This window comes from Stigmatopora argus, chromosome 3 (assembly GCF_051989625.1).
Source record: "Stigmatopora argus isolate UIUO_Sarg chromosome 3, RoL_Sarg_1.0, whole genome shotgun sequence".
NCBI classification, from domain to species: Eukaryota; Metazoa; Chordata; class Actinopteri; order Syngnathiformes; family Syngnathidae; genus Stigmatopora; species Stigmatopora argus.
Genome location: NC_135389.1, coordinates 7,707,920 through 7,734,390, shown reverse-complemented (window position 1 = coordinate 7,734,390; position 26,471 = coordinate 7,707,920). Strand labels below are relative to the sequence as shown.

General features: G+C 40.5%; 2 protein-coding genes across 3 annotated transcripts in view; one reads left to right on the top strand and one right to left on the bottom strand.

The window, feature by feature from the left end:
* The first annotated feature begins 864 nt into the window (after positions 1 to 864).
* On the top strand, positions 865 to 20,258 carry plekhg7 (pleckstrin homology domain containing, family G (with RhoGef domain) member 7). The gene is made up of 18 exons (XM_077597155.1): positions 865 to 1,338; positions 2,571 to 3,309; positions 7,620 to 7,642; positions 10,276 to 10,388; positions 11,155 to 11,195; positions 11,485 to 11,589; positions 12,304 to 12,453; positions 12,646 to 12,741; positions 12,920 to 13,018; positions 14,786 to 14,899; positions 15,103 to 15,277; positions 17,034 to 17,149; positions 17,223 to 17,310; positions 17,388 to 17,467; positions 18,323 to 18,476; positions 18,563 to 18,660; positions 19,222 to 19,379; positions 19,455 to 20,258. Exons 2-17 carry the CDS (start codon positions 2,680 to 2,682, stop codon positions 19,330 to 19,332), a joined length of 2,193 nt encoding a protein of 730 aa, XP_077453281.1. The 5' UTR covers positions 865 to 1,338; positions 2,571 to 2,679; the 3' UTR covers positions 19,333 to 19,379; positions 19,455 to 20,258.
* The window catches only part of eea1 (early endosome antigen 1), a 23,736-nt gene continuing 17,457 nt past the window's right edge, over positions 20,193 to 26,471 (bottom strand). For both annotated transcript variants that reach the window (XM_077597153.1, XM_077597154.1), the window contains 7 exons: positions 26,130 to 26,315; positions 25,344 to 25,475; positions 25,049 to 25,234; positions 23,672 to 23,910; positions 23,426 to 23,546; positions 23,247 to 23,345; positions 20,193 to 21,567 (listed from right to left, as the gene is read on the bottom strand). In XM_077597153.1, the coding sequence (XP_077453279.1) occupies positions 21,445 to 21,567; positions 23,247 to 23,345; positions 23,426 to 23,546; positions 23,672 to 23,910; positions 25,049 to 25,234; positions 25,344 to 25,475; positions 26,130 to 26,315 (1,086 nt within the window). In that variant the 3' untranslated portion in view covers positions 20,193 to 21,444. The remainder of the gene's footprint in view (positions 21,568 to 23,246; positions 23,346 to 23,425; positions 23,547 to 23,671; positions 23,911 to 25,048; positions 25,235 to 25,343; positions 25,476 to 26,129; positions 26,316 to 26,471) is intronic.

Sequence of the window (26,471 nt, the reverse complement as noted above, 5' to 3'; positions counted from 1 at the left end):
GTGCTTAACTTAGGGTAGGTGAGGGATATAGTTCTTGTGATCACTGATACATTAGGTGGCGCTAGACATCAAGCTATTACTAGTAGTGCATTGGTCATATTTTTTCCCTACGCTGCCCTCTGCTGTTAATATTGTGGCAATGCAGGGGGAAGAGCTACATACTGATATGAATAAAAACATATCATTTATATATATAAACTTATAAATAAAAATATAATTATCAGTGAACATGTATTCAGTAAAAAACATTTTCCTCTATTATTTTTAAATGTTTTAACCTCACTTGCCTAAAATTAGCGTTTCAAAACCCTATAAAATACACCCATTTGCTGCCATAGACGGCCCTTTACGTCCAAACATGATGACGACGATAAAAGATGAGCACCCCCGTCAGTCCTCGCACTTTCAATGAATTGGATGTGGCAGACAATGAGTTAAACATCTTTAGCATGTTATTAGGGCCATAACCTGATGAACATGAACATAAAATATTTTTAATATACATTTTCTGCATTTTTAATTGTTTTTGTCATAAAACAATGTAAATAATAATAATAATAAAATAACAATAATAATAATTAATAAAAATAAATAACATTAATAATAATAAATATGAACACGATTTGAGAGCTGAAAATAGTTATCCAAGAATGTAGCCACTAGGGCTTTATAAGGTTTATCAGGGGGAAACAAACAAACAAAAAACTTTCATCCATGAAAAAGGGAGGCTCGAAATAATTTTAGCATGAATGAATAAACTGTCTTTCTTGTGTGTAATTTGGGATGACATGGGAGTTTTATTTCAATTTTTTTTAACCCTCTAGTAGTTTATCTTAATTTAATTTTTAACACTTTCGCTACAGTTGACGACAATGGACGTCCAACGACGAAGACTCCCAGCCCCTCCCAATTGACCCTAATGACTTGCCCACACTGGGTTAAAACAGTCTTTCCATCGCACCAGTAACGTTGTACTAGTAAAATAGTTTGTCAAATATTAATAGATGAAAGATTTAAACAGGCAAATGATCAAGTCTACGGTTATAGTTTCCTTACGGGCAAAATTGCACGGTCGCACCTTAACTGAAGCTTGGCTCGCCAAAGTCTCCACGCCCTCATGTCGTCACTACCACCTGCTTCTAATTCTTCCATATAGTACTTTGGCAGACAAACGCACACAGACAAACATTTAGGAAAACAACTTCGGAAGTAATATTTTATTCGAGTCATTTCGGGCATTTCCCCCGCAACTCCAGCCGACCACAACGCCCCCTCCCCGGCCACGCTCGTCTCCTTTGCCCGCTGACCACCGCGTCAGTCACGGCGACCCCGTCTCATGTAAGTACACCTGACTTTTTTAAACACTATTAATCATCTTGCATGTGTCTCGTTTCGGGAAAATTACGAGAGAACGTCGTTTATAATTCTTTTGTTGCCTCGCAGAGGAGCGCCGAAAAGCCGGTTCGCTTTGTATATAATTTCAATGGAATGATTACAAATGTAGTAGAAATAACCGTGAAAGTGGGTCCACTTAAGTTTGAAGTAGAACACGTTGTTGTCCTTTGAAACCACATCTGTTAACTAACCAACTCTGTCCGCGACCTTTTGTGTCGATTGTATTGTTGCATGGAATAAAGCTTGTAATCCACTTAGGTCTAGTTTGAATACTTAGTTTTGTATACTGCTACACGTCGCGTTTACAAGTACATGCAGTCATACCTCTACCTACAAATGCCTCTAGGTACGAAATTTTCAGCTTACAATTTTTTTTATCTGCAAATGAGTGACTCAAGATATGAAAATGATCCAAGCCACGAAATCTCCCAAAAAATAAATGCATCTCCTTATCCGTTGTTATTGTCGCGAATGCATCAATTATCACTTTAGAACATCGCTAGCCTCGACTGGGCTCTCATTTCATCGCTCTCATATAATGACAATAAAAGCATTCAATTTAATTCAATTGGCTGTCTCACAACAACCATTATCCATGTTTCAAGATTCTCTTTTACATACATGTCCACCTCAGCTAAATGCTCCCCTTATTAAGCGATTAAAAACCGTACAAATGCAATGCGGCACATATTTTCACACACACACACACACACACACACACACAAAAGTCTAAAATGTAGTACTACTACAAAGTGGACAGCTTTCGGCGATGGTAGAACGGGCTCTTGCACGGACAAACGCGAGTATCACATCTCCCATTATAATGGCCGCGGGGGGAACTGTTTCAGCGGTGCAGGGCACATTTTCATATGCTTTATTTATTTTAAGACATTAATAAATAATTTCCTTATCATTTTCCTCATTTTTGTGTGTTTCCTCGCACCTCTCTTACAAAATTGGGAAAATGACCAATTTTAAATGGTTTAGTTGGTAGTTGTGTGAGAACAGTGGAACGAATTAGAGAATTTACATATAAAGGACACCTCTACTTACGAAATTTTCAAGTTACGAAAAAGGTTCTGGAACCAGCAGAGGTACGACTGTAGTTCACAACAGGCATGCCTACAATGTTTGAGTGTAATTGACTCGTTTATTTTCTTGACTTTCTTCCCCAGTGTGAATTGTGTTTGGAACGCAGACTGAATCAGAAGAGGCAAAGCAGCAAGACTACTACTACTTCTACTTTTCGAAAGCCTTCTGCACTACAATGCCTTTGAGACTAAAATGTCTACAGAGAAGCATGTTGTCATGAAAGATAAAGACCAGAATGAGGAGAAAAAGTTGGACTGGAGTTATATCGAATGGGCTGAAAATGAAGTTATTTCAGGTATGTTTGACGTGGAGACGCAAACGGATCCGGGGACTTTTGAGCACAAGGAGAGTCAAACCAGCAACCCGGTGATAATGCATATCGATCTAACGCGGACACACTCCAAGCTGAGGCCTTCAGCCTTGCTGGATATCGATGGCTCCACGGCACCATTCTTCCAGTTCGACCGGCAGGCTCCCGGCCGAATCTCCACCTCCCCGACGTTAAGGCGGATGAGGAGCACCAGGCGACCCGTATTAGACTCCCAGAATCCTGCGAGAATGGCTTGCACCCGAGAGGAGGGTTCCCCTGCGAGCTCGTTGTCACCTTTACACAGAGTTAAGTCTCCGCTCGCCACGAACCCCCTCCTGGCCGGGGGCGACATCTGTCACGAGGATCCGCCAATTTCATCTTGTGGCAGACAGAGAACCAGATCGCATAGATCAAAGACATGGGAGAATGGTATGGCTTCCATGAAGTCGGAATGTCACAGTGCACATCCTACTATTATGAAAGATTTTGGATTCCCTCATGGTGAATTACAGGTGAGCTGTGGCGTTTTAGAGGGAAAAAAAACTCACAACTGCTAACTCTACACACACTCGCTCTTTTTAATGTACTGTATTGAATTTGAATTGAATTATTGTCATTATAGAAAGTATAATGAGATTTAAATCTTCACCACAAAGTGCACAAATAACAAAAATAATCAGACAAATAAATAAGTAGTCAACATAAGTACTAGTCAAAACATAAATAAGTAGGGAAGTGCACAAACAACAACAACAAACAAACTAACAGGCAAATAATCAATAAATAACAATAAATAAATAATCAATAAATACATTGTTTCTTCTTCCAAAAGTAACCTGAAATTTAATCAAAACTATTAAAAACATTGGATTTTCCAAACATGTCAATTAGAACCAGTGGTAATGTTCTGTCTACATTGAAATAATATTTTCATGTCGTTTACTCAGTAGGAAATCTCATTTGTACGCAAAGCTGACATGTTATTAATAACCCCTGTTGTTTGAATGGCAGCAGGTGGATAAACAGGTTAATTTACCATTTAATTAATGAGACTCATTTGCCTGCCACTATACTGTGTTACTTTCACAGATGGAAGCAATGTTCCCTCTAATTTTTCGTTGGTCTGAGCAGAAAGTCAACCTCCCTGAGCGCACTGAGTACCAGTGTGAGCGACATCATCGGTACTCGGATGATTCGCCTAAAGAAGTTTCGCCGACTGACGTTTGACAGACGGGCAGGTCGCACGAATGGACGTTCCGCCGAACGTTCATTCGGCCGAATGGATGTTTCGCCGAAACGGGATTCGCGCGCTCGCCCCGCCCCCGGATCGTGTATGTACAAGTTTTTCAACCTTGGCCCGTGGGCCATATATGGCCCGTTAGGATTTTTAATCCGGCCCGCCGCCAGTGTTGTCCAAATTATAGTAAAAATCAATATTAGTCTACCATCAATGGCAGCCCGGGAATAAGCACTCTTGGGCGGGCAGATGTAGCAGAACCGAGCCGTAAAATGACAGCAATCGGGTCAAATCCATCCTAAAACAGCATTTAATGATTAAATACAAATACTGGAGCTCTTTGGACATTAGAACCGAGCTCAGGGAAGTGAATTCCTTGGTAAAATGTCGTGATGATATCGCGATGGAGGCAAAAAAACGTCTATATACGTCCATTCGCCAAACGGCTCAAAATGCTCTCAAATTCGGTCAAATCCAGCCGAAAACAGCGTTTAATGATTAAATACAAATACTGGAGCTCTTTGGACATTAGAACCGAGCCCAGGGAAGTGAATTCCTCGGTAAAATGTCGCGATGGAGGCAAAAAAATGTCCATATACGTCCATTCGCCAAACGGCTCAAAATGCTCTCAAATTCGGTCAAATCCAGCTGAAAACAGTGTTTAATGATTAAATACAAATACTAGTATTTGTATTTAATCATTAAACGCTGTTTGAACGAACGTTCATTCGGAGACCTGTCCGTCTGTCAAACGTCCGTCGGCGAAACTTCTTTAGGCGAATCATCCGGTCACGACATCATCATTGCTCGCTATGGGCACACCAGTATCACAGTATCACACCTGCCACAAGCAGGTGCATGTCAATGTTCCCTCTAATTTTTCATGTAAAACATGCTGTAAAAAACGAAAAACATAGGTGGACAGAGCTACTGCCACTGGCTGCCGCTTAAACGGCGCCATCATGAAGAAAGGGGTAAAAAAAAAATAAAAAAAAAAAAAAAAAAAAAAAAAAAATCCGTTTTTTTTTTTTACTGCGCGCCATAGGATTGCTGCTGCGCAGAGAAGACGAGAGTAGTGCGCAATTGCGCACGCGCGCAGCTTAGAGGGAACAGTGGATGGAAGAATAAAATATTTTAAATATACATAAGAATACTTGGCAAGAACAATACTAGTGGGGAATTTAACCATGAGACAACCATGTTGAGTCACACTTGTGAATATCAGGAATAAGACTGAACTTGGGTTTGACAGTCTCATGACCTCACATGACCCAGGAAGTTAAATCGATATTTAATTATCACTCCAAAATATCATTTTTTTCTTCAATATGAACTTTGGATCGTTGCTTTGATTACAATGAAGGCCACAAAGCATTTTTATTTTTACTTTTTATCAACTATTTTGAACTTGAGAAATTCATGTTGAACTTGTTTTTCTAATTCTGCCAGCACTAACCCTAGCATATGAGTTGCATAAATGTTAGGATAAAAGCGCATCATTTCAGCAATCTCCTCCCTGCTATAATTCTTGATCTTTGGCATACTTTGGGGAAATTGTCACATTACCAACCGATTGCTGCTAGCTCTTCCATTCAAAACGTATTGGACATTGACGGTTGTCCATTGCAGCCAATGAGTTAAGAAATCTCATCTATTCCCCATAATCTTGAACCCAGGGACCTTAGGTCTCAGGCCACCTAACGCTGTTGGGTGTATTCTGCTTTGGATTTTAATCCACAGCCTGTGAATGAAACTTGTTAGACATTCCTTCCTAGTGGAAGTCTTATCATGCTCATTCTTCTTTGCCCCCCCATGGTGGTCATCCACAATGCAAGCTTTTGACAGCCACTGAATCAGCAGTTACATGCACTGACAGCTCAGAGCGAGCCCACTGCCCGGCGAGGCCTGGGAAGTGTTCTCCCTGGGCCCCCATTCACGGCAGTCAGCAGTCACCCAATAATGGTGGGGTCAGTGAGCGATGGAAGAAGATAATAGGAGATCTTTTCAACAGCTCCTGCTATTCAGAAGAGCACTTTCTCAATAGAGTCCCGGAATTATCCTCAGATAACGCGAGGCTTTTGAATCGGAGCGACCACTTAAAACACTGTTTCAAATTTGAATGTCTTTGAAAGTGATATAATGCCGCCGTTTGCAAGAAGAGCGCTCTGCGATCCGCCGCGGAACGTCAAGCGTACTGTAAAACTGAAAAAACAAAGTTATAGCACGTTTTTGCTTTGCTTTATTTCTTCCAAACTTATAATTTCATTACCGTTTTTTTAGCAGGATTAGGTAATGTTGACAATTTCCAGTAAACAGGAAGCTGTCCACATCGATCTTTAGATGAACGCGAGGGCTCTTTCCTTTTTTTTTCTCTTATCTTTTCTGGAATGTTATATTAAGTTTGCCAAAACTATTGATGTGTGGGGTTAAACTGAAATTAACAGTTGGCCAAATCTAATAACTAAATAAACTGAAACTATATCTTGGGGAGAAACCTCGACTGTAATTGTATATGTTTTCTCTTCAGTTTAGTATTTAATTTTTAACTTTTTCATAGAAAAACAACCGATCTTTTTAATATTCACATCCTTTTGTCCCCCATCTGTAACCACTTTTTTTGTAGTAATTCATATTTGTTCACCTCTTAACAAAAAAAGTTCTACCATTGAAAATATGAACTTAAAAAAAAAGTGTCTGTTTAAAGGAAACAATTCACTGAAGCTCACTTTATTTTCAAGCACTCTGGTACAGGCTAGGTGAGTAAAGTGTAAATTTGCTCATATACATATACGTATGCTAATATACATTTTTATTTGATCTTGCCGGACAAATATAATCGCATTGTGGCCTGGATGCAGCCCGCGGGTCTGAGTTGCTATAGAGCAGTGTTTCCCAACCACTGTGCCGCGGCACATTGGTGGGCCGTGAGCAATGGTCAGGTGTGCCGTGGGAAATTGCAAGAAGTCATACAATGTAATATTCAGAGAGAAAAATTAATATGAATATAACAAGATTAAAATTGAACTAACAAGGTTCAAATCAAAATATGATGAACGTTAAATTATACATTATATATTATTACAAGATTCAAATTGTCAAATTTTGTTGCTTATTTTTCTCTAACCTAAACCGAAAGTTGTTTGGTTTCTAGGGCATCAACTTTTGCCGACGTAAAGTCTGTGTGAGCACATTTTTTGGGGTACTATTAGGAGATTTGAATAATATTTGAAGTCATCAAATTCTGCGATTAAAACATTACATTATTTATTTTTGCATCACTCGAACCGGAGGTTTTTCAGGATCCGCAAACTTTTGGTGACATTAGGTCAGTGTGAAAAATTAGATTTTGGAATAATTTTGGAGGTTTATGTGATTCCTGCTTATAAAACTTTGATGAGAATGACTCTTGTTAATATAGGCGACATAGTTTTAAATTAAAAGATTTTCATATGGTGGTGTCCCTTGAGATTTTTTTCAATGCAAAAAGTGTGCCACTGCTCAAAAAAAGTTGGGAAACACTGCTATAGAGGGAACATTTATCTCCCATTCAAATTTGTCACTGACTGCATTGTTCTCTTTTTGCAGGAGAAGGAGCATTGTCCCAACAGGTGAGCGTTTTGCATGCTGTATCTGCATCCTTCGCATACACGTTTTGAGAGAAACTTGTTTGACTGTGTCAACATACCCCTCCCATCCTCCTTTTGAACAGTCTAATTGTCACGATCAGCTTCCTCTGTTATGACTGGACCTGGGCACAGGAAAAAAAACAGTCGGCCCCAACTTGTCCTAACACTTTGGGGGCCTTGCCTTATGTCAGCGTGCACCCGTGAACAAGGATGATGGAACCACTAGTTTAAGGATCCCCATTGAGCATTCTTTGTCACTCATGTCTTTGTTAGTGGAGCACAGTTAAGTTTTGAGAGTCCCATGGTTATGTGTGGACTAGACCAACCCTCATTAATGCCGTTTTCGCTTACCACACCCCTCCAAAAGGGTGGAATGGCTGGATAATTAGGCTGCTATTGTCTCCTTAATTTCACTTTGGCTCTGCTTCTTTTACAGTGATCAGACCCTGCCAAGCCTTTGGCGGAGCTAGTTTTGTTCGTGCATCATTATTTCTCTCGTTTCGGCTAGAACAAAGCAGCTTTTTCTTTTTTTTTTTAGACACAGGAGGCTTTCTGAGTGGCCACAAAGCAACAGCATGTCATTGTGCGCACACGCTCTGACCTGCTTTGCCGGCAGCGTTCGTGCCCCTCTTCCAATCTCATTAGCCCCGTATCCTCTTCAGGTGCCCGCTCGCTGTTATATCATTTAACGTTGACTCAGTGTTATTTTACCTGCGAGGATCAGTTTGCAATGTCCCAATTCAACAAGAGCGAATGCCTCTAACTTATCTGAGTGCACCGATTCGAGCCTGCAGGCATTTTGTGCTTGTTTGCTCGGTAGCTGGTTCAAATGCAGAAATGTAACCTTGGTGTAAGCTCAGCATGCGCGAAGAGGAAGGACAAAAATGCCCGCTACTCTTTTGCATGACGATATGGGCCGAAACTAACCACAGGGTTAAGGTCGTTCCTCTTTTAGTACTTCCCTTTGTGTGTATTGTTTGACGGAACACTAAGACGAATGAATTTGATATGGGTTGGACTTCGTTAATGTAAGAGTGCATGTTGCTTTAGTAAGGTTTACAGGACTAGAAACAATATCTGCTTTTATCAGTTGATTTGTCAGTGCAAGGAAGTGAAACTGCATACTACTGTCATGGGTCACTGGTAAACTGTAAGGCTGCTTAGATAGTAGTGTAATGCCCGTTCCCACCTCAACATCACTTTCAAATGGAAGCTAGCAAATAACAAAAATACATCTTGTCTGTGATGTACAGTCATACCTCTACTCACGAATGCCTCTAGGTACGAAATTTTCAGGTTACAAACTTTTTGATTTGCAAATGAGTGACTTAAGATACGAAAAACATCAAAGTTAGGAAATCCCCAAAAAGTAAGTGCATTTCCTTTTCGGTTATTTTATTTTGAAAATATTGTCGCAGATGCATTGATTCTCACTTTAGAGACCTCCCTAGCCTCTACTGGGCTCTCATTTCATTGCTCTCATTCTATCTCATATAATGACAATAAAGGCATTCAGTTCAATTCAATTGGCTGTCTCACAACAACCACTATCCATGTTTCAAGATTCTCTCTTACATACCTGTCCACCTCGGCTAAATGCTCCCCTTATTAATGATTGCAATTCCCCTTATTAAGCGATTAAAAACCGTACAAATGTAATTCAGCACATATTTTCACACAAACAGGGCACACGTAAAAGTCTAAAATGTATTACAAAGTGGATGGCTTTCGGCCCTGGTAGAACGGGATCTTGCCGCCATCTGATGGACAAACACAGATATTACGGCTCCCATAATAACGGCTGCGGTTGGAATTATTTCAGTGGTGCAGGGCACATTTGCCTTATTTATTTTAAGACCTTAATAAATCATTTCCTTATAGTTTCCTCCCAATTTTGTGTGTTTCCTCACATCTTTCATACAAAATTGGGACACTGTGACCAATTTTAAAGGGCTTAGTTGGTAGTTGTGTGAGGACCGTGGAACGAATTAGAGAATTTACATATAAAGTACACCTCTACTTATGAAATTTTCAAGTTACAAAAAAAGTTCTGGAACCAATTAATTTCGTAAGTAGTGGTGGGACTGTATTTTTTTTAAAAGTGAGTGCTGAACTAACCTGTTCTTCAGCTCGGAAACTGAGTTCAGAGTACTGGTATGTAAGAGAAGGTGCATACTAGTTCGATAACATGACTGAATGACAGTTGTTATGGTATCCCCATGTTTACACTCTCACTTAATCACAGCAAAGGATTGATGAGGAGTTGAGAACAGTAGTTTGCCGCAGGTGACATGACAGAATTGTTTTTTGTTTTGTTTTAGACATTCTTTAGTAACTGTTATAAATACCACTCTGCTTTAATGGTTTCTGCTCCACGTGTTGTAAATGGCCAATTTGCTGCACAGTAGCAATGGTGTTTCACTGGCATTTGAAAAAGAATGATCTATGGAATTTGGTCATTTCCTCCTGATAGAAAGGAGGGTTTGTCTCTATTAAAGCTGTATTGTTTGTAGAAATTTTGCCAAGATAATTCAGAGGCATGAACCATGAAACACAGGAATTTGAACTTGACTAGCAGACAGAGAATTTGACGTAGTTTTCCTTCTTTTCTTCAGACTACAGGAAAGGAGGCGAAGTTCAGTAGTGGTCAGTTTACCTGGCTTGGATGTTTCACCTGGGGACTTGTTTGTATCCAACGGAGCAGCTGATCTTCTCGACAACTTTTCTGGTCAGAAAAAGTGTCTGTACTTTAAATAACACATCACAACACAATACAAAAAGAGCCACCCAAACAAAATACACACAAAAACCACATTTTTGATTTCTGAATGTCTCTCCAAAAGATTTGGATTGCAATTTTAGTGATGCAGTATAACAATGCCAGTGTGTTTAAAAACTAACTGTAGAAAACAAAAGTGACGTTCATCAGACGCACTCAAGTTCCAAATTATTAGCGTTGAAAATGAAGTACACAAAAGATCAGATTTTTTGGGGGGGTGATAATTTTTTGTGTGTGTCTTCAGTCTACACTGATATTAAATAACTTGAATATCTACTTCCATGGTAAGGGATGATCAAATATGGCTTGCCACTTTCTGCATGGAAAAGAGCTATTTGGCTCTTACAGTCAAATATCCATGGCAACAGGGAAAGTTCATGGTCTATGACTTTCTTCATAGTTTGTCTATTTATTTTTCCACACTTTTTAAAGAGTTAGGAAATTAGTCGAGTTGTACCTTAACGTGTACTCTGTCAGAAAGCCAAAGGTAAGGTTACTGATTCAATATGTCAGTCCAGTTCATTTTATCAACAACCTTTCCCTGCTATTTTGTTCCTGAATTACCACATTACAATTATCTATAACTTTTTTTCTATCACTGATGTGCATAGTGTTTCTAAAAGATTCCCCTCTGGTATAAGACATTGTTTCAGTATGAATATCATTTCTAGTTTTCCGTAGTAATAATCACTGTTTTGCACATTTATTTTTGCAGACACAAAAAAGTCAAAGTGGCCTTTTTCAAGGCGGAGCACGGTGAGTCTTATATACGCTTGAGTGGGCTTTGTGTATTTGTCTGTGCGTGTGTTTGTTTGTTGAGGTTTCAACATTGTTCTTTCGCTGACCCATTTCACAAAGGAGATTAATGGGGTTCGTCATAGAGTTTGCAATTGGAGGAAATGCCCAATGTCAAACTTGAGCCAACTTGGTTTAATTTTTGATGATGCAAGACTGGAACAGAATGTGAATGGCTGCACGCGAGCACATTTTATGTTTGGTTAAAACATGTGCACACACTAACACGTTTATTTATTTAAAATTTCAGACTAAAGGGAAGCCCCAGCCGGGCACGTCGGTTTCAGATATTGAAAGCTTTCTTTCAACTGCACAAATTCAAGACTGGAGAAATTGTGACCTTCAGAAGTATAAGGTGAGAAAAGGCCTCTGTCAACAGTATCTGAAGCAACATGCTATTTGTTGTGTAAACACATCTCACAGTGCTGAATGTGTTATACAATTCCTGTAATGTTCATGTTAAGATACTGCCCCATCGAGATTTCTAATCCAAATAGAATCTGTGTTAAATTTGCTACTCTGAAATAACACCCTGTGCGAGAACCGGATTTTCTCGGTGGTAGAATTCAGCATGCAAATAGACAGTTCCCACGCTTGAGGAGTTGAGCATAATGGGAGTATTTTTGCAGATGTTGACAAATGTTTTACTTAAAGCAGGGGTGTCAAACTCATTTTTTGTCGGTGGCCACGTGGTAGTTTCGATTACATCCGGAGGGCCGTTATGTCTACCAACTATGCTGCCAAAATTAATCAATTAATAAATTGACAGCTTTCTCGATTGTGCTAATCGATAGATCACTTTTGGACATTCAAATTAGTAAAACATTTTTGCAATTATTGATTTAAAATGAGGAAACACAGGAAATCTACAATCTTCATTTGAATTTCATCATAAAACAGAAAGTTGGCACTCATCATTTACTTTCTCGGGCCACACAAAATGATGCGGCGGGCCATATTTGGCCCGCGGGCCGCCACTTTGACACCTGTGACTTAAACGATGGAATCATGAATATAGTTCTACATCTCCTCACTTCATTTTAGCTCATTTTGGGGCTTTTTTGTGCAGGACTACTGTGTAGCAGAGTTCCTGCAGGACCAGTCCTCCCAGTGGTGTGCCACTTCAGACCCTCGAGGCTTTAAAAGACAAGAGGCCATCTGGGAGCTCTTCACCAGCGAGTGTGTTTACTTCCTGGATCAGCTCATGGTTCTAAAAGAGGTGATTTTTTTTATCTGCCCCCACACACCCAGGACCACAAATAAACACACAAAACCAAAAACACACCTGTTTCTTTATTCTTTCCATGGTCCCTCTGAATTCCTGACTCTTAAAGTCATTTGATTGTCTGTGCTTTAAACAAATTGTACCAAGAGAATGTGTGAGCCCGTCTGACTCCTTTGGTGTACTCAGGTTTTTTTGGCCACGCTCACAAAGCTTCAGATGAGAAGCTGCCTGTCTGATATTGATGCCTGGAGGCTGTTTGCGAACCTCAGTGAGCTTTGCCTGGTGAGCCATCATGCAAACACAGAAAGAAAGATAACTTTATACGTAACACATCAATAAATCATCACCAAGTCATCGCGTTATCAAAGTCTGTGTAGCGTTTTAATGACAAAGCTTATACAGTCAGTCAACTATCATACATAGGGCATGGTCAATAAACAAGCAATGCCTTTCATTGCAGGTGAGCTTTGGTTTCCTTAACAACCTCCTGCACGTCATCAAGGACTCGTTGGACATCACCGATGGTAACCGAGCTACGCTACTGGAGCTCTTGAGCAAAGTAAGACTGCAGGTTACCGACACGCGTTCCTTTGTAAATGTGTTTCACATTAGCAACAATTTAACATTGATCTGTGGGCTGTGAAGTGCTTTCCCACCCATAATTGGGATAGAGAAAGATTGGAAAGCGGTAGAAGCAGCCAGACGTTGACAATTAAAATGTCACTAATGAGTCACAAATCAAACAAAGGCTTGCAGGGTGACTCATGGCTTCACATGGGCGTCCACTCAAAGCATTTGACGTCATCTGCACTATCAAATACATGCGTTCCTTTCCTTTGAATGAGTTGGCATCGGGGCATATGGGATTGTGCAGGCAGAAAAAAAAGACACGGGCTTCAAGGGAGGGATGGATAATGCTGTGCCAGCAGTTGCTGCCTGTGTGTGCAAACACCTAGCTGTGATTAACAAACATATGTAGCATAACAAGCTCTGGCAAATGGGGAAGATTCAATGTACAGTGAATTGTACTGTAACAGAGTATATGTTTGGATTTGATATTAAGTACCCTTGTAACTTTGCACATAGTCGATCTTTCTAATTCACTAGTAAATGTGCGGTATAAGGTTTGCCTGGATTAGAAAATGTGAGGCATTCCATTTGTACTAGGAATTTTACTCAAAAATTGAGTAAGGATATTGTGTATACCTAGTCTTTTGTTTTGACAAGCTTTCGAAAAATGCAAAGTAAAAATATTAATTCATCTCCGTACCGCTTATCCTGCCTGACAAGGGTCGCGGGGGGTGCTGAAGCCAACTATGGTCACCTGGCCGGGGACACCCTAGATTGGTGTCCAGCCAATCACAGGGCACAAGGAGATGGACAGCCGTTCACACTCATACCTTGGGCCAATTTAGAGTGTACAACCAGCCTACCATGCATATTTTTGGGATGTGAAAACCCAGGCAAAAAAGAACCCTCATTTTGTCATGTATGGGAATTTGGCACCATTGCTCTTCTTCCATTAGTAACTACACTGTGAAAGCTGCTTGAAACCCCTTAGCTTTCGGATATTTTTAGGTTTTCTCAATACTAATAGATTGGTGCATCTGCTTGCAAAGCACGCTCAAAGACAACTTATCCTTCCAGTGGGTAAGTTACTATTGATGGTAATTAGAAAGTGTGAACGTATTGAACCTATTATTGTCATTATACAAGTACATATAATGAGATTTAAAGCTTTACCATGAAGTGCACAAATAATCAATAAATAATAATCTTGTGACAAATCTGTGCTTTAAATATGGTGCTTCAAGTAGTTATTGCTTTGCAAGTAATGTATTCATTCATTCATTAGTAGCTAGTAATGTAAAATCAAATAAAAATAATTGAAGACATATTTTGTATCTTTTAACAAAAGAATGTTATGCTACTTTAGTGTATATTCCAATGCATCCAAGTCATTTGTCACTTCACACAGACACGAAAATCTTATGAAAAATTGAGTGGTTTCGTGTCTTGAACGGAAAGTACCAGCCAACATTCCACCTGTGTGGAGTTTGCATGTTCTGTGGGTACATGGTTGTCTGTCTCCTTGTGCCCTGCGATCGGCTGGCCACTGATTCATGGTGTCCCCCGCCTCTGGCCCGGAGTTTGCTGGGACAGGCTCCAGCACCCCCTGCGACCCTAATGAGGATAAAGCGGTTCAGAAAATGAGATGAGGTGTTGTCTTGCGGGCTGTCGTTGTATCCAGACAATCATCTTTCATTTAATGACATGACAGTTTATACTGTGCACTAGGTAATGTGGTTTTGCTATCTTTTGGCAGGCTTTCCGGGGGGGCATATGCCACTGCTTACAGAAGTACTGTCTCAATTACTCCACGGCTTTGCTTTATCTAGACAGCCTGAAGCCCAGAGAGGACTTTGGGACTTACGTCAAGGTACACTTTTACTGTGTTTTTGCGTCACCGTTGACAAGTTTTCCCTGGGATCAATCAAGTATTGTGATTGTGATTACACCATGCACTGTGAAAAGAAGGCCTCAAACAGCCCACTTATGTAATCTTTTCACTACGTCATTTTTGTCGCCTGTTGCTTTGTGGCTCTGAAATCGACTCTTCCCTCTGCATGTTTTGTTACCCAGTGGTGCGAGAGCAACAAGCAGTGTCGCAGGTTGCAGTTGCGTGACCTGCTGGTGGCGCCATTGCAGCGATTAACACGCTACCCGCTGCTCCTACGAAACATTGCGAGGCGCTTCCAGACGGAGGAGGAGAGCGGGCTTGTGCAGGCTGTGGTGGAGCAAGTGGACGCATCCATATGTGAGCGCCTTCTTCTTTTCTTCCTCTTGACAACCAAGGACAAACCAGCTCCTTTACTCACTCTTGACAAACTGAACTTTCCATATAATTATGACAAATAATTACACACAGAGCATCCATGCAGGGCAAAGCTGCTCTGGTGTGGTGACCAGGAGTGTTCTGCGGGTGGGAAGAGCGTTTCTTTTCAAAGTTTAGTTGCTCCATAGAGTCAGAATGGCATCACACCCACGTTTGACAGGCAAACATCCCAAATCAGGATGCTGGGACATGTTGACATTTTGAAAGGGTGGGACCAAAGTGCAGTTAAATCTCGAAAGGAGGGATGGGGGAAAAATGTGTTCAACGGTCACACTTGATTTAGAAAAGTCACATTATGATACTAGTCGCAAAAAAACGTATTGTGGGTGATATACGACAAAATCTTAACATAATACATAGCACAATTGTGGCCTGCATCACCCAGAATGTGATGTCCACATGTGTAGTTATGTCTCAGTTATAATTTTATAAATTAGTAATCATTATTTAAATTTTTTGAAGGAATTAATACATCTAAAATGTAATACAATGTAAATAAAAACAACTTTCAAATGAATGAAAACCAGAATAAACTATTACACATTTTGGGCCCCAATACCACTCGAAAATTGATCGTAAACTAGTACTCCTAACAAATGACATTTTAGAAAATCTTTTGTTCTTTTTAGTTTATTAAAAATGACAAAAAAAACCTTTTGAATAGAGAATTGCAGTTTTCTTTTTATATAGTATATAATATTTTATATTACATTAATTTTGATTGACCTATCAAGCCCACCCCCCCACCTGTCCCAAAAAGTGTTTTGTGTTATACTTGACATATAAAAAAAATACCCGTTTCATGTCAGATGACTGAATTCATCAGACATCCAATGAATTTGAATTTCTCTCCCTAATAATTAATTATTTTTTGGAGCATCTACAAGTCACAATAGTGCATGTATGTAAAAGTAGAGAGGGGAGAAAAAGTTTGTCCTGAACCGAACAGTGTTTCTTACTAAGCGAAAATAATGACTGTTTACCCAAGGAAAATGTTCTCCACAGATGGCTGAGCATCTTTGTCAGCTCAGGTAACCTTCGTGGGAACCCATCAATTCCTGCGTAATCGAAAGCCCGTTACAAGTAGTATCAAGTATTTGTTATGAATGGTTACATTGTCTTACCACAGCGGTGTCCAAAGTACGGCCTGCGAGCCAGTTGTTGTCGGTCCGCAGCAAATTACGACATTTTAATTGAATATTGTCTGCACAAGAAGCTTGAGTGACACCTCTAGTCTGTTCCACTTATTTTCAACACTAGATGGGGCTATTCAATAAAGTGTCTGCATACTTGTATCAACTTTGTGTAGCAGTACAGCAAACATTTGAAATGTGTAAACAAGGGTTGGAAATTTTGTAGGATTTTACTTGATGAATTTGAGACCAGTGATTGCGGAATAATCTTATTAATCTTAAAAACTAATGAAAATGCTCACTATTTTAACTCATTAGCTGCTATTGACAGCAATGCATGTTCTGTTCGAGTAATAAACTTTTTTAAAGAGTCTTAATTTAGATTTTATGAGCCACACGATCGGCCGTCTATCGTCATTAATGGCGCGGAGGTCATACAAATAGAATACAACTTGGTATCTGTGGAGATGTTTTTCTGGAAAATGAGTTTCAAGTAATTTGGACCTTGCGTTCTTTTATTCTTTTATCCCTCTCTTACTCCCTAGGTGACTTAGAGGGGAAGGTTAAATGGTTGGACAACTATCAGAAGGTCAAACAGCTGCGAGACGCCCTGGTGTGGCTTCCCGTGTGGGAGCGGGACAAGCGGGCCTACATCCCTGAGGTGGGTCGTAGCAAATCCTCCCCAATCCCGATATGCGAGCATTCAGCTGATTGGTCGTTGCTTCTCGCTTCAGACAGTGAAACATCTGCTGAAGGCCGTGACTCTGGAAAATCTCATTTCGCACAGGAGCCTGCTTCACGAAGGCAAACTGGTGCTCGCAGGTCTGCCTGCCTTCTCGGCTTTTGCCACGCACTCCTTTCAAAGGGGCTCGCTCACAACGGCTTCCTTTCTTTCCCAGAGAACGCCAAGCTCATTGACGTCTACTTGTTCCTCTTTGATGAATTCTTGCTCATTACCAAGATAAAGCGGAACAAAAAGGTATGGGAGAAGTACGTGTACCGCAATTTGTGCACTTTACAAGCAGCAGAGGCCATGTTTCTAAAAATATCAGAAAATATAGGTCGCACGTAGCTATTAGCTGCATTTTAAGACAACTGAAGACAATTGTCGATTGACTTTAAGACAATATTGCAATTTTTGTATAACACTGTGGAAACAACTAGTAATCAAAACAGACAAAAAATTGCATATATATAATTTTATTTCTAGAACATCTTTCAGTACTAAAGTAAACATGTTTTTCATTTTTGTTTGAACAACATATGGCATTCATGATAAGATTTTCTCAGTTTTTACTGCAAACCTGGATTCTAAAAAAGGACAACTTAAAATATGTATAGTGCTCCATAAGAATAATTTTCAAAAAGGGTTAAGTCAAAACATTGGCTTGAGCATTCCAGGTATACGAACTCCCATCGGGCCAAAAAACAAAAATAAGTTATTTACGTTCCAACTGTGCAACAATTCTAAGGTGAGACACGTGTTTTGTTTGGGCAGTGCTGTCCACTCATTGGAGAAATTAAATTTAATATGTGACTTGAGCTGGGAAACAGGGGCGTCTGTGTGTCCAAGCCAGACTCTTTTTAAAGTAACACAAGTTGGTCAACATGCCCAGCAATTTTATTTTTAAAGCTTAATTATAATATTAAGATCGTTTGTCTCCCCAGAAGAATCATACACTACATTAGAAACTTTGATATAAAAGGCACAGAGTTCAAAGAGAGTCTTTATCATTTGAAAATTACAGTACTTGGGTGCTTTGTCAGTGGGAAAAAAAAATCAAGGATTTCCATGAGCATGGTCTTGAGAACAGATCCACACGTGTGTGCACAGAGGTCCCTCGGTCCAGAAGCAAACACCCTGCGTTTGGCGCAGAATCTGGAGCTGGATCAGCTGCTGAAAGAAGGATGCACGTTCACCGTCCTGGACCAGCCCGTCTCCCTGGACCGACTCCAGCTCAGGAATATTGATCAACTCAATGCTTCAAGTAAAAAAAAAAAAACAAGTGCTCAAATGTAACTGAATTTGACACATCCTTGCATATACTGAATGTTTTTTGTGTCCTTTTTGAAGCGTCGGGGCTGCTTCATTCTTTCATCGTCACACACCAGAACCGCTACCAGCAGTGTATCGGCGCCTTCGTCCTGCAGGCTGCGTCGGAGGCTTGCAAAGTAAACCCACCTCTTGTTTTGGTGTTATTTTACCTCGAACTAGTACCTTAGTGCTGTATGAAATGACGATAAACCATAGTAAACTTGGATTTCCATTCATCATCACAATCAGGCCAATGGAGCACTACAACAATGACAAAACTGAAAAAGCTCATAAGCAATAATCGGCAAATAATGACTAAATTATGAGGTGGAAAAACACAAGTTGTTATGACTTCACATTGGAAACTGATAACTTTGAGTTCACATACCTGTCAACCTCAGCCATTTGCTCCCCTTACTAATGATTGCAATTACCTTATTAAGTGATAATAAACCGTACAAACGCAACGCGGCACATATTTACTCAAATAGGTCGCCTTTAAGTCTAACATTTTCCCCAATGTGGACGTGGTGCCCAATCAGTTGGTGCGCCTTTTGCATGCACTAAATTCAAGATTCTGTAGATGTCCCGTACAAAAGTTGCTATACGGTGTACACAATTTGAAATGATCATAAAATACGGGGAAAAACATGTAAGTTGACAGGTACGAAATCTCGGTTAACGTTTTTGTTTTGCAGAGGGCGTGGCTGTCCAAGATCGAAGAGGCCGTGTCGGCCCTGATGAAGCTGAACTCCCAGCAGGCGCGAGTGAAAAATGCATCACTTTGGTTGGAGTCCTCTCAGATCTGAAACATCGCTCTACTGTGTCCCCACGTGTCATCTTTGACTCAGCCAGCGTAAGCAGTTAACTTTGCCATTAAACCTGTGGTTATCTCATGTAACGTGTTTCTTGTCTAACACTATCATTTCAGATTTCAGGGAGTAGAATGACAACAAAAATGTTTGAGTATGGCTACAGGATATTTCCAAAACGTGAGTCTGTTGATATGTCAATATTTGAGCCACAGGATTTAACTCTTTCAGGGATAGTGGTTACTAATGTGGACTCTTAAAGGGCAAGTAACAATTTTTTGTGTAAAATCCAACTTTTTATATTAGCAGTTATTAAATATTTTCAATGTTATTGTATTTTTATTTTATGAAAAAAAATGTCTGCTAATAGGTAAATGCTAAATTATTTAAAAAAACATACATCTTGGTTACAGCCATAAAGTAATAGTCTAGTAGTTTTTATTTTTTTGCAATAGTATTTTACTTGTTCATGTAAACTGGGAGGACTAGCCGTGAAAGCTAACTAGCAATCATGGACATTGAATCCATTTCAGCAAAATGACGTGAAAAATTGGACGGCTAGCACCGTCAATGGCAGCCAGTGAGTAAAAATTGAGTGCCCTGTAAGGGTTAATACAAAAAAAACTCAACTGGCTTTACAACACATTTTGACCTGACTTACAATGTGTAGTTCAAACGGTTGTGTAACATTTTCATTTTAAACAACCATTTAGCTTTTTTTGTTACACAATTCTGACTCATATTTGATTATTTTGCATTGGCTGAAACCAAAATGTCACATTTTGAAGAGTTAACTGTATTTGTCATGTCTGTGCAGTCAAAATCAACACTTTCCCGGTTAAAGATTGGACACAATAGAATGATAAATGTTTTATTTACCTTTGTCATCGCGATAAATTACAAAATGAACAGATTCAAGTGAACATGGTTAACAACTTTTTTTTGCCTGTCACTCTCAACACCCAACTTGACCTTAACGCGCCGTTTCTTTTCAACCAACATCTTTTGCTTTCACGACCACAAAAAAAATTCTCAATATTGTTGTTAGGCTAATCGTCACGCGTGACACCAAAATTAAACATAACAAAGCAACGCGTCAGTGTCTAATCTACATCTGTAGAAAACAGCACACAAATTTGACTTTTCCTTTCCCTTGTTCAAAGCGTGTTACAAAGAAGTCAGCAATTGTTGATCATACATAATACAAGGGGTAGAAAGACTTCATCTTGCAGTCATTTGACATGAGATAGGGAGCCGTGAATAGGATTAATAGTCGATTCTTAGCGCTATCCCGTTCCCCACGCCAATCTGAGGTAGACATTAAACAACGAAGAGTTGAAACTCAAATGGACAATCAATGTGTAATGTCTTATTCTTGTAGCCTTTTACAGTGTTAGGACACCAAAACCCAAACGGATTGATAATTGCAGTCATAAATGATATAAACATGGATTGAAATCCAGCTCAACTAAACTTGCTTTTCTCACTGTGTGCATCCCGACAACACAAATACAACAAATGCAAAGTGCAAAATTGCAGGCACGTCAATGACTGCATGACCAGTTTGCAAAAAAAGAGAAGCACTGCCTTTTCAAAGATTTTCAACTGAACAGAAATGTAGCCATTTACAAGAAATTCACACCCGGCGTGCAGTGCTGTTAAAACCAGAATTTGACAACGTGATAAAATACTGAACATCTCACTTTTCTCTCTCTCTCTTGCCACACATTCTTTGGTCATACTAAACAATGTCAACAAATACCCCACAACACAAAGAGGCTGCCGCATAAAGGCAACATTCAGTAATTTGAGAGATGCACTAAAAATGATCTGCCAAATGACGCCTTTGTGACGTCCCAACGACTTTCCACACAAAAAAAAAGCACAACAATGCAACATGACGACAAATTAAGCCATAGGAGGTGTTTCCGTGCTTGTGTCGCCACCTCGTGGCCATTCACGGAATGAGCCAAGGCACAAAATACTCATCCAACTCCAAACGCTCCCACATTACGTGAACCTGATATCAATCAGTCGACCCCGCCATTCTTCTCACGGTGTCTTTTTCCTATTTTAGTGCACATTTGAATACTTTTTCCTCACTTTGGGTCAGCCTTGGAGATCGTCGAAGCACGTCTCGCATACCCGCACAGGCTTTTTGGAGGATGGCGTCAGGGCGTTCCTTGACGAACACTCGCCGCAGAAAATGTTCCCACAGTGTCTGCAGTGGTGCTACAGAAATGATAAAAAAAAGATTTTTTTTAAAAGCCTTGAAAATTGTTTCAAGTTGTTTTGTTTTGTTTAAGATTGCATGAGCCCTTTTTAAGTACCGTCTAGCTCAGACCTGGGCAATTAATTGGTGGGCGCAAGTGTTCGTTCCAACACAAGAAAAACCTTTCCACCAATCTGGTATTTTAGAAGTGCAATCAGTGGATTACAGTCAGGTGCTTCCTGTTTCAGCAGAAATCTAATTAGTTAAACTGTCTGTGCTGCACCCACAGCAGCCCTTGAGAACCAGATTGCCCAGGTCTGGTCTAGCTAAAATACCACCCTTAAAAACTGCATTTTTCAGATTATAAATCACGCTTCCGAGTACTGCCCCCTAAATGATCAAATCTTTATAATTCAGTACATTTCAAAAGAACAGTTTAGCTGTAGTATACCCTGATTAGGCAATGTATTTTCCAGAATACAGTCATACCTCTACTTACGAATGACTCTAGGTACGGAATTTTGTCGCGGATGCATTGATTCTCACTTTAGCAGGGGTCTCAAACCGATTCCACCGAGGGCCGCAATGGGTCCTGGTCTTTGTTCCAACCGATCCAGAGCCGACATTTTAACCAATCAGGTGTCTTCTAAAATAAGTAGCACCTGACTTTAATTAACTGATTACACTTGCAAAAGGTATCCTCTTGTTGAGTTGGAATGAAAACCTGCACCCACTGCGGCCCTTTGAGGATCGGTTTGACACCCCTGCGAGAGCCCCTATCCAGTCAGTTTTCCATGTCTCCCTCCATCAACACACCTGAATCAAATCATCAGGTTCAGTATGAAGCATCTGGACAGCTTGCTGATGAGTTGATCATTTGATTCAGGTGTGATAGAGGAGGGATATAGAAAACAGACTGGATAGGGGCTCTCGAGGACTGGACTTGGCCACCCCTGCTTTAGAACATCGCTACCCTCTACTGGGCTCTCATTTCTTCGCTCTCATTCTATCTCATATAATGACAATAAAAGCATTCAACTCAATTCATTTGGCTGTCTCACAACAACTTCTATCCATGTTTCAAGAGTCTCTCTTACATACCTGTCCACCTAAATGCTCCCCTTATTAATGAATGCAATTCCCCTTATTAAGCACTTAAAAACTACAAATGTAATGCTGCACATATTTTCACACACACACACACACACATAAATTTCTAAAATGTAAGTGGACCTGGTAGAACGGACTCTTGCCGCCATCTGATGGGCAAACACAGGTATTACGGCTCCCATAATAATGGCCACGGATTGAATTATTTCAGCGGTGCAAGGCACATTTTCATATGCTTTATTTATTTTAGGACATTAATAAATCATTTCCCTATAATTTTCTCTCATTTTTGTGTTTCCTCACATCTTTCATACAAAATTGGGACACTTTGACCAATTTTAAAGGGTTTAGTTGGTAGTTGTGTGAAGACCGTGGAACGAATTAGAGAATTTACATATAAAGTACACCTACTTACGAAATTTTCAAGTTACAAAAAAACTTCTGGAACCAACTAATTTACCGTAGGTAGACGTACGACTGTATAATATATTTTCTCGCATGTAAGGCGCCTCCGCACATAAGACACACCCTAAAAATTGCCTTAATATCATTGAATTTGAACCTGAGGAAGTTTTCCTTTCCCTCTTACCTTTCGGAGAGTGACGGAAAAAATTTTGCCACACGCCATGCAGTTCTGCACCTCGTGATCTTCTGCCCACTTCCTGGTGAGACTCTGGGACTGCTTAATCTTAAGAACAAACAAAAACACTGACTCTTTCTGCCGCTGCTATAAAATACAGTGCACCTCAAAAGGGGTCTGCGGCTGACCTGGAGGGACTGGTTCTCTCGGCCCAGCTCCTGCATGGCCGCCGTCGTGTCATCCACTTTGCGTCTCAGTTCCATGAGCTTGGTCTGAAGCTTTTCGATTTCTCCTTCGCCCTTTACACACCTGGATTCCAAATGCAAGCCCACACACATTTGGTGGTCACAAAAAGTTCAAAACGTTCTGTAGTTCGTAGTATCAGTGACCTGGAAAAAGGTAAACAAATGTGGACTGTCATGGCGACACGTCACCTTTCCAGAAGCGCACGTCTCTCGTCCTGGTTGTGTTGCACGGTGGCCTCCAGCACGGCAATTTCCCCCCTCAGCTCATCCGTCTGCTTGTCGAGCTCGGAGACTCGCCGCATGCTGGCCTGCCACTCTCGTTTCAGTGTGGCTACGTTCTCGTTCAAGGCTGCCACTTGGACACCCAGTTTCGCCCCCGCGTCCTCGCTGCGTTTCACTTCGTCGTCTTTGGCCCGTTTCTCGGAAGCCTAGAGAGAAGAATTGACCACGAGTGTGGAATGCATATTTAGTCAAAGATACGTACTATATGTATATTTCCGAAATTGTTTCCCGAGAAAGCAAGAATTTTGTGGGAGTCATTGCAGAGTTTGGGCTTCAAAATTCTTAAAACATATAAGCCATGCTTGCATGACTTACTCTCACAGATCCTTTTGGAAATGGGAGAAATACCGTATTTTCTCGCATTTACGCCGTATTCGTCACTCAAAAAAAATGATGACTGAATCGAGGGTACGGCTTATATGCGCACAAATTTGACTTGACATGCACAAAACTGCAAGGTGAACAAGACAAAACGCCATAACGCAAGACAATGCGGTCATTACGGCCATTTTTTTTCAAAATAGAGAAAAGATAAAGAGATAAAACGCTTAACAAAAGTAATTTTGACATCGATGAATGAAATCCAATAAGAAAAGAAAAACATCTCTTGCAAAAAACAAGAAAAAACTCCCACGCTTGTGCCTGCCGCTGCTCGCTCAGGGCGTCGACCATCTTACAATAGTTAAACGTGCTCTGACTGGCCAGACGCGAGTAGCCTTGATACATGTGTTTATCATGTCAGCACATCCCAATAGTTGTTAAGGCTGATCGAAGGTCTTGCGATCGATCGTTAAAATATCAGCCTTGATACCTGCGTAATGTGTATCTCATGCTATTATTTCACCCAGACCAGAGACTTGGGGAAAATTAGAGCACTATGGACACACTTCCTGGTTGTACTGCTCACGTGACTTCTTTTTTGAATTTGTCTACGTGCAGGCCACACCCTTTCGGAATGTGCAAACCGGCAGGCGATCCTTTCGATTCATACAGTATCTCAGAAATACCACGTGCGATGATTTTTCTTAAGATTTTCCTTTCAAAGTAACACATTTGTACTTGCTATTAAAACCATGAATGTGGAGGTGAAAATTGTGAATCAGGGGGGCGTCTTATGCGAGAGAAATTGTAAAATTCCATAATTTTTAGGCAATTTTAAAGGGGCACCTTATACGCGAAGGCGTCTAATAAGCGAGAAAATACCGTATATACAGCTCTGTGGTAAAATTGGATTATTTATTTGTTGACCCCTGAGCCAGGATTTATTAACTGCGTAGTACGTACCAGCATATCTTGGAGTTCCTTGACTTTGGCAAGATGCTGCTGCTCTCTCTGGCTCCTGTTGTCCCTGGTTTTCTGGTGCTCCTTCTGTTCCCGTTGAAGATCACTCTGCCCCGCCTCCACCTGGGCCTGCAGCTCCAGTTTCTGCTGGATCAAAAGCTGCTTGGCTTCCTGCAACTCTCGCAGCTCCTAAAGCAAGACACCCGCACATCAGCTGTCGTCATAAATAATGAATTTCTCACTAAGTGATGTTGAAATAAAACAGCTTTATCGTCGGACGCTGTTTCAAGGCACTGACCTTGTCATTTTTCTCTGTTAGCGTTTTCATCTCTGAAGTCATTCTGGCGCTGTTCTTTTCCAGGTTACTCTTGACTTTGAGAATCTCCTCCATTTTGTTCCTCTCCTTCTCCAGGTCGGCCTTGACTTGACCCTGAATGAGTAAATATTGAGAAGTTTTAAATTAGCTATGCATTTTGGTCCATAAAGCTCTGGAATTAGAAGGAGTCCTCAAGTTACGACTGAGTTCTGGTCTTACGCTGGTGGCGTAACCTGAATTTCTTTCAAAGTGGGATTTCACTGTTGAAGTCGAAATTTACCTCAAAATAGTAAGCATAAAAAAATTGAACATTAAACTAAAAACTTAAGATGCTGTACTTGGATGGAGAATTTGGGTTTTTAATAGTTTATTTGCAACCGAAAGCATGGAATATGAGGACTGTGACGCCAACCAAAACTAACGCGCTAACTAGCTCTTCCGCATCTCACACCAGTTTGACACGATGGGTTTAGGGACAACTCCGAAAACACAGGACTCAACAATTCCGTATTGCAACATGAGGCGTAGATGCAACCCAATTCGTTAAATTATTGTCCTTATATTTAATTCACGTGAACTGGACGTTGTCTGACTTTGACTCGTGTCGACGCAACGTCTGTATGACCACTAAACTGCATTTTCACTGCAGACAAATGGAGGGCACATTGATGTATAAGAAAGAGTATTCTTATATCCTCGTCTAACCCCAGGTAATTTTTCAATTGTGTATTTGTTTGGAGAAGTCCATTTATTTTTCTGGGGTCTCACCTGTTGCTTCTGGAGTTCTTTCAGTGACTTCTCTAGCTGTTGGCGTGTCTGATCTCGACTAGCTAACTCCTGTTCCAGAGAGTCACGACTCATCTTCAGTCCCTGGATCTCATTCTCCAAGGCACTCTGATGAGTCTGGTTAGCTGCACTCTCCTCTTGGCTCAAACGTAGCTTCTCCTTGGACACCTAAAAGTCAGCAAACACCTTGGGTTAAGACTGTTGTTTGAAGGTCACTTCAGTTCAGAATGATCCTACCACCTTTTCCACTTGAGTTTGTGTTTTTTTTTGTACAAAAAAAACTTCTGGATGTATTTTTCCATGCTAGCTCGCATTTCTGTTCAT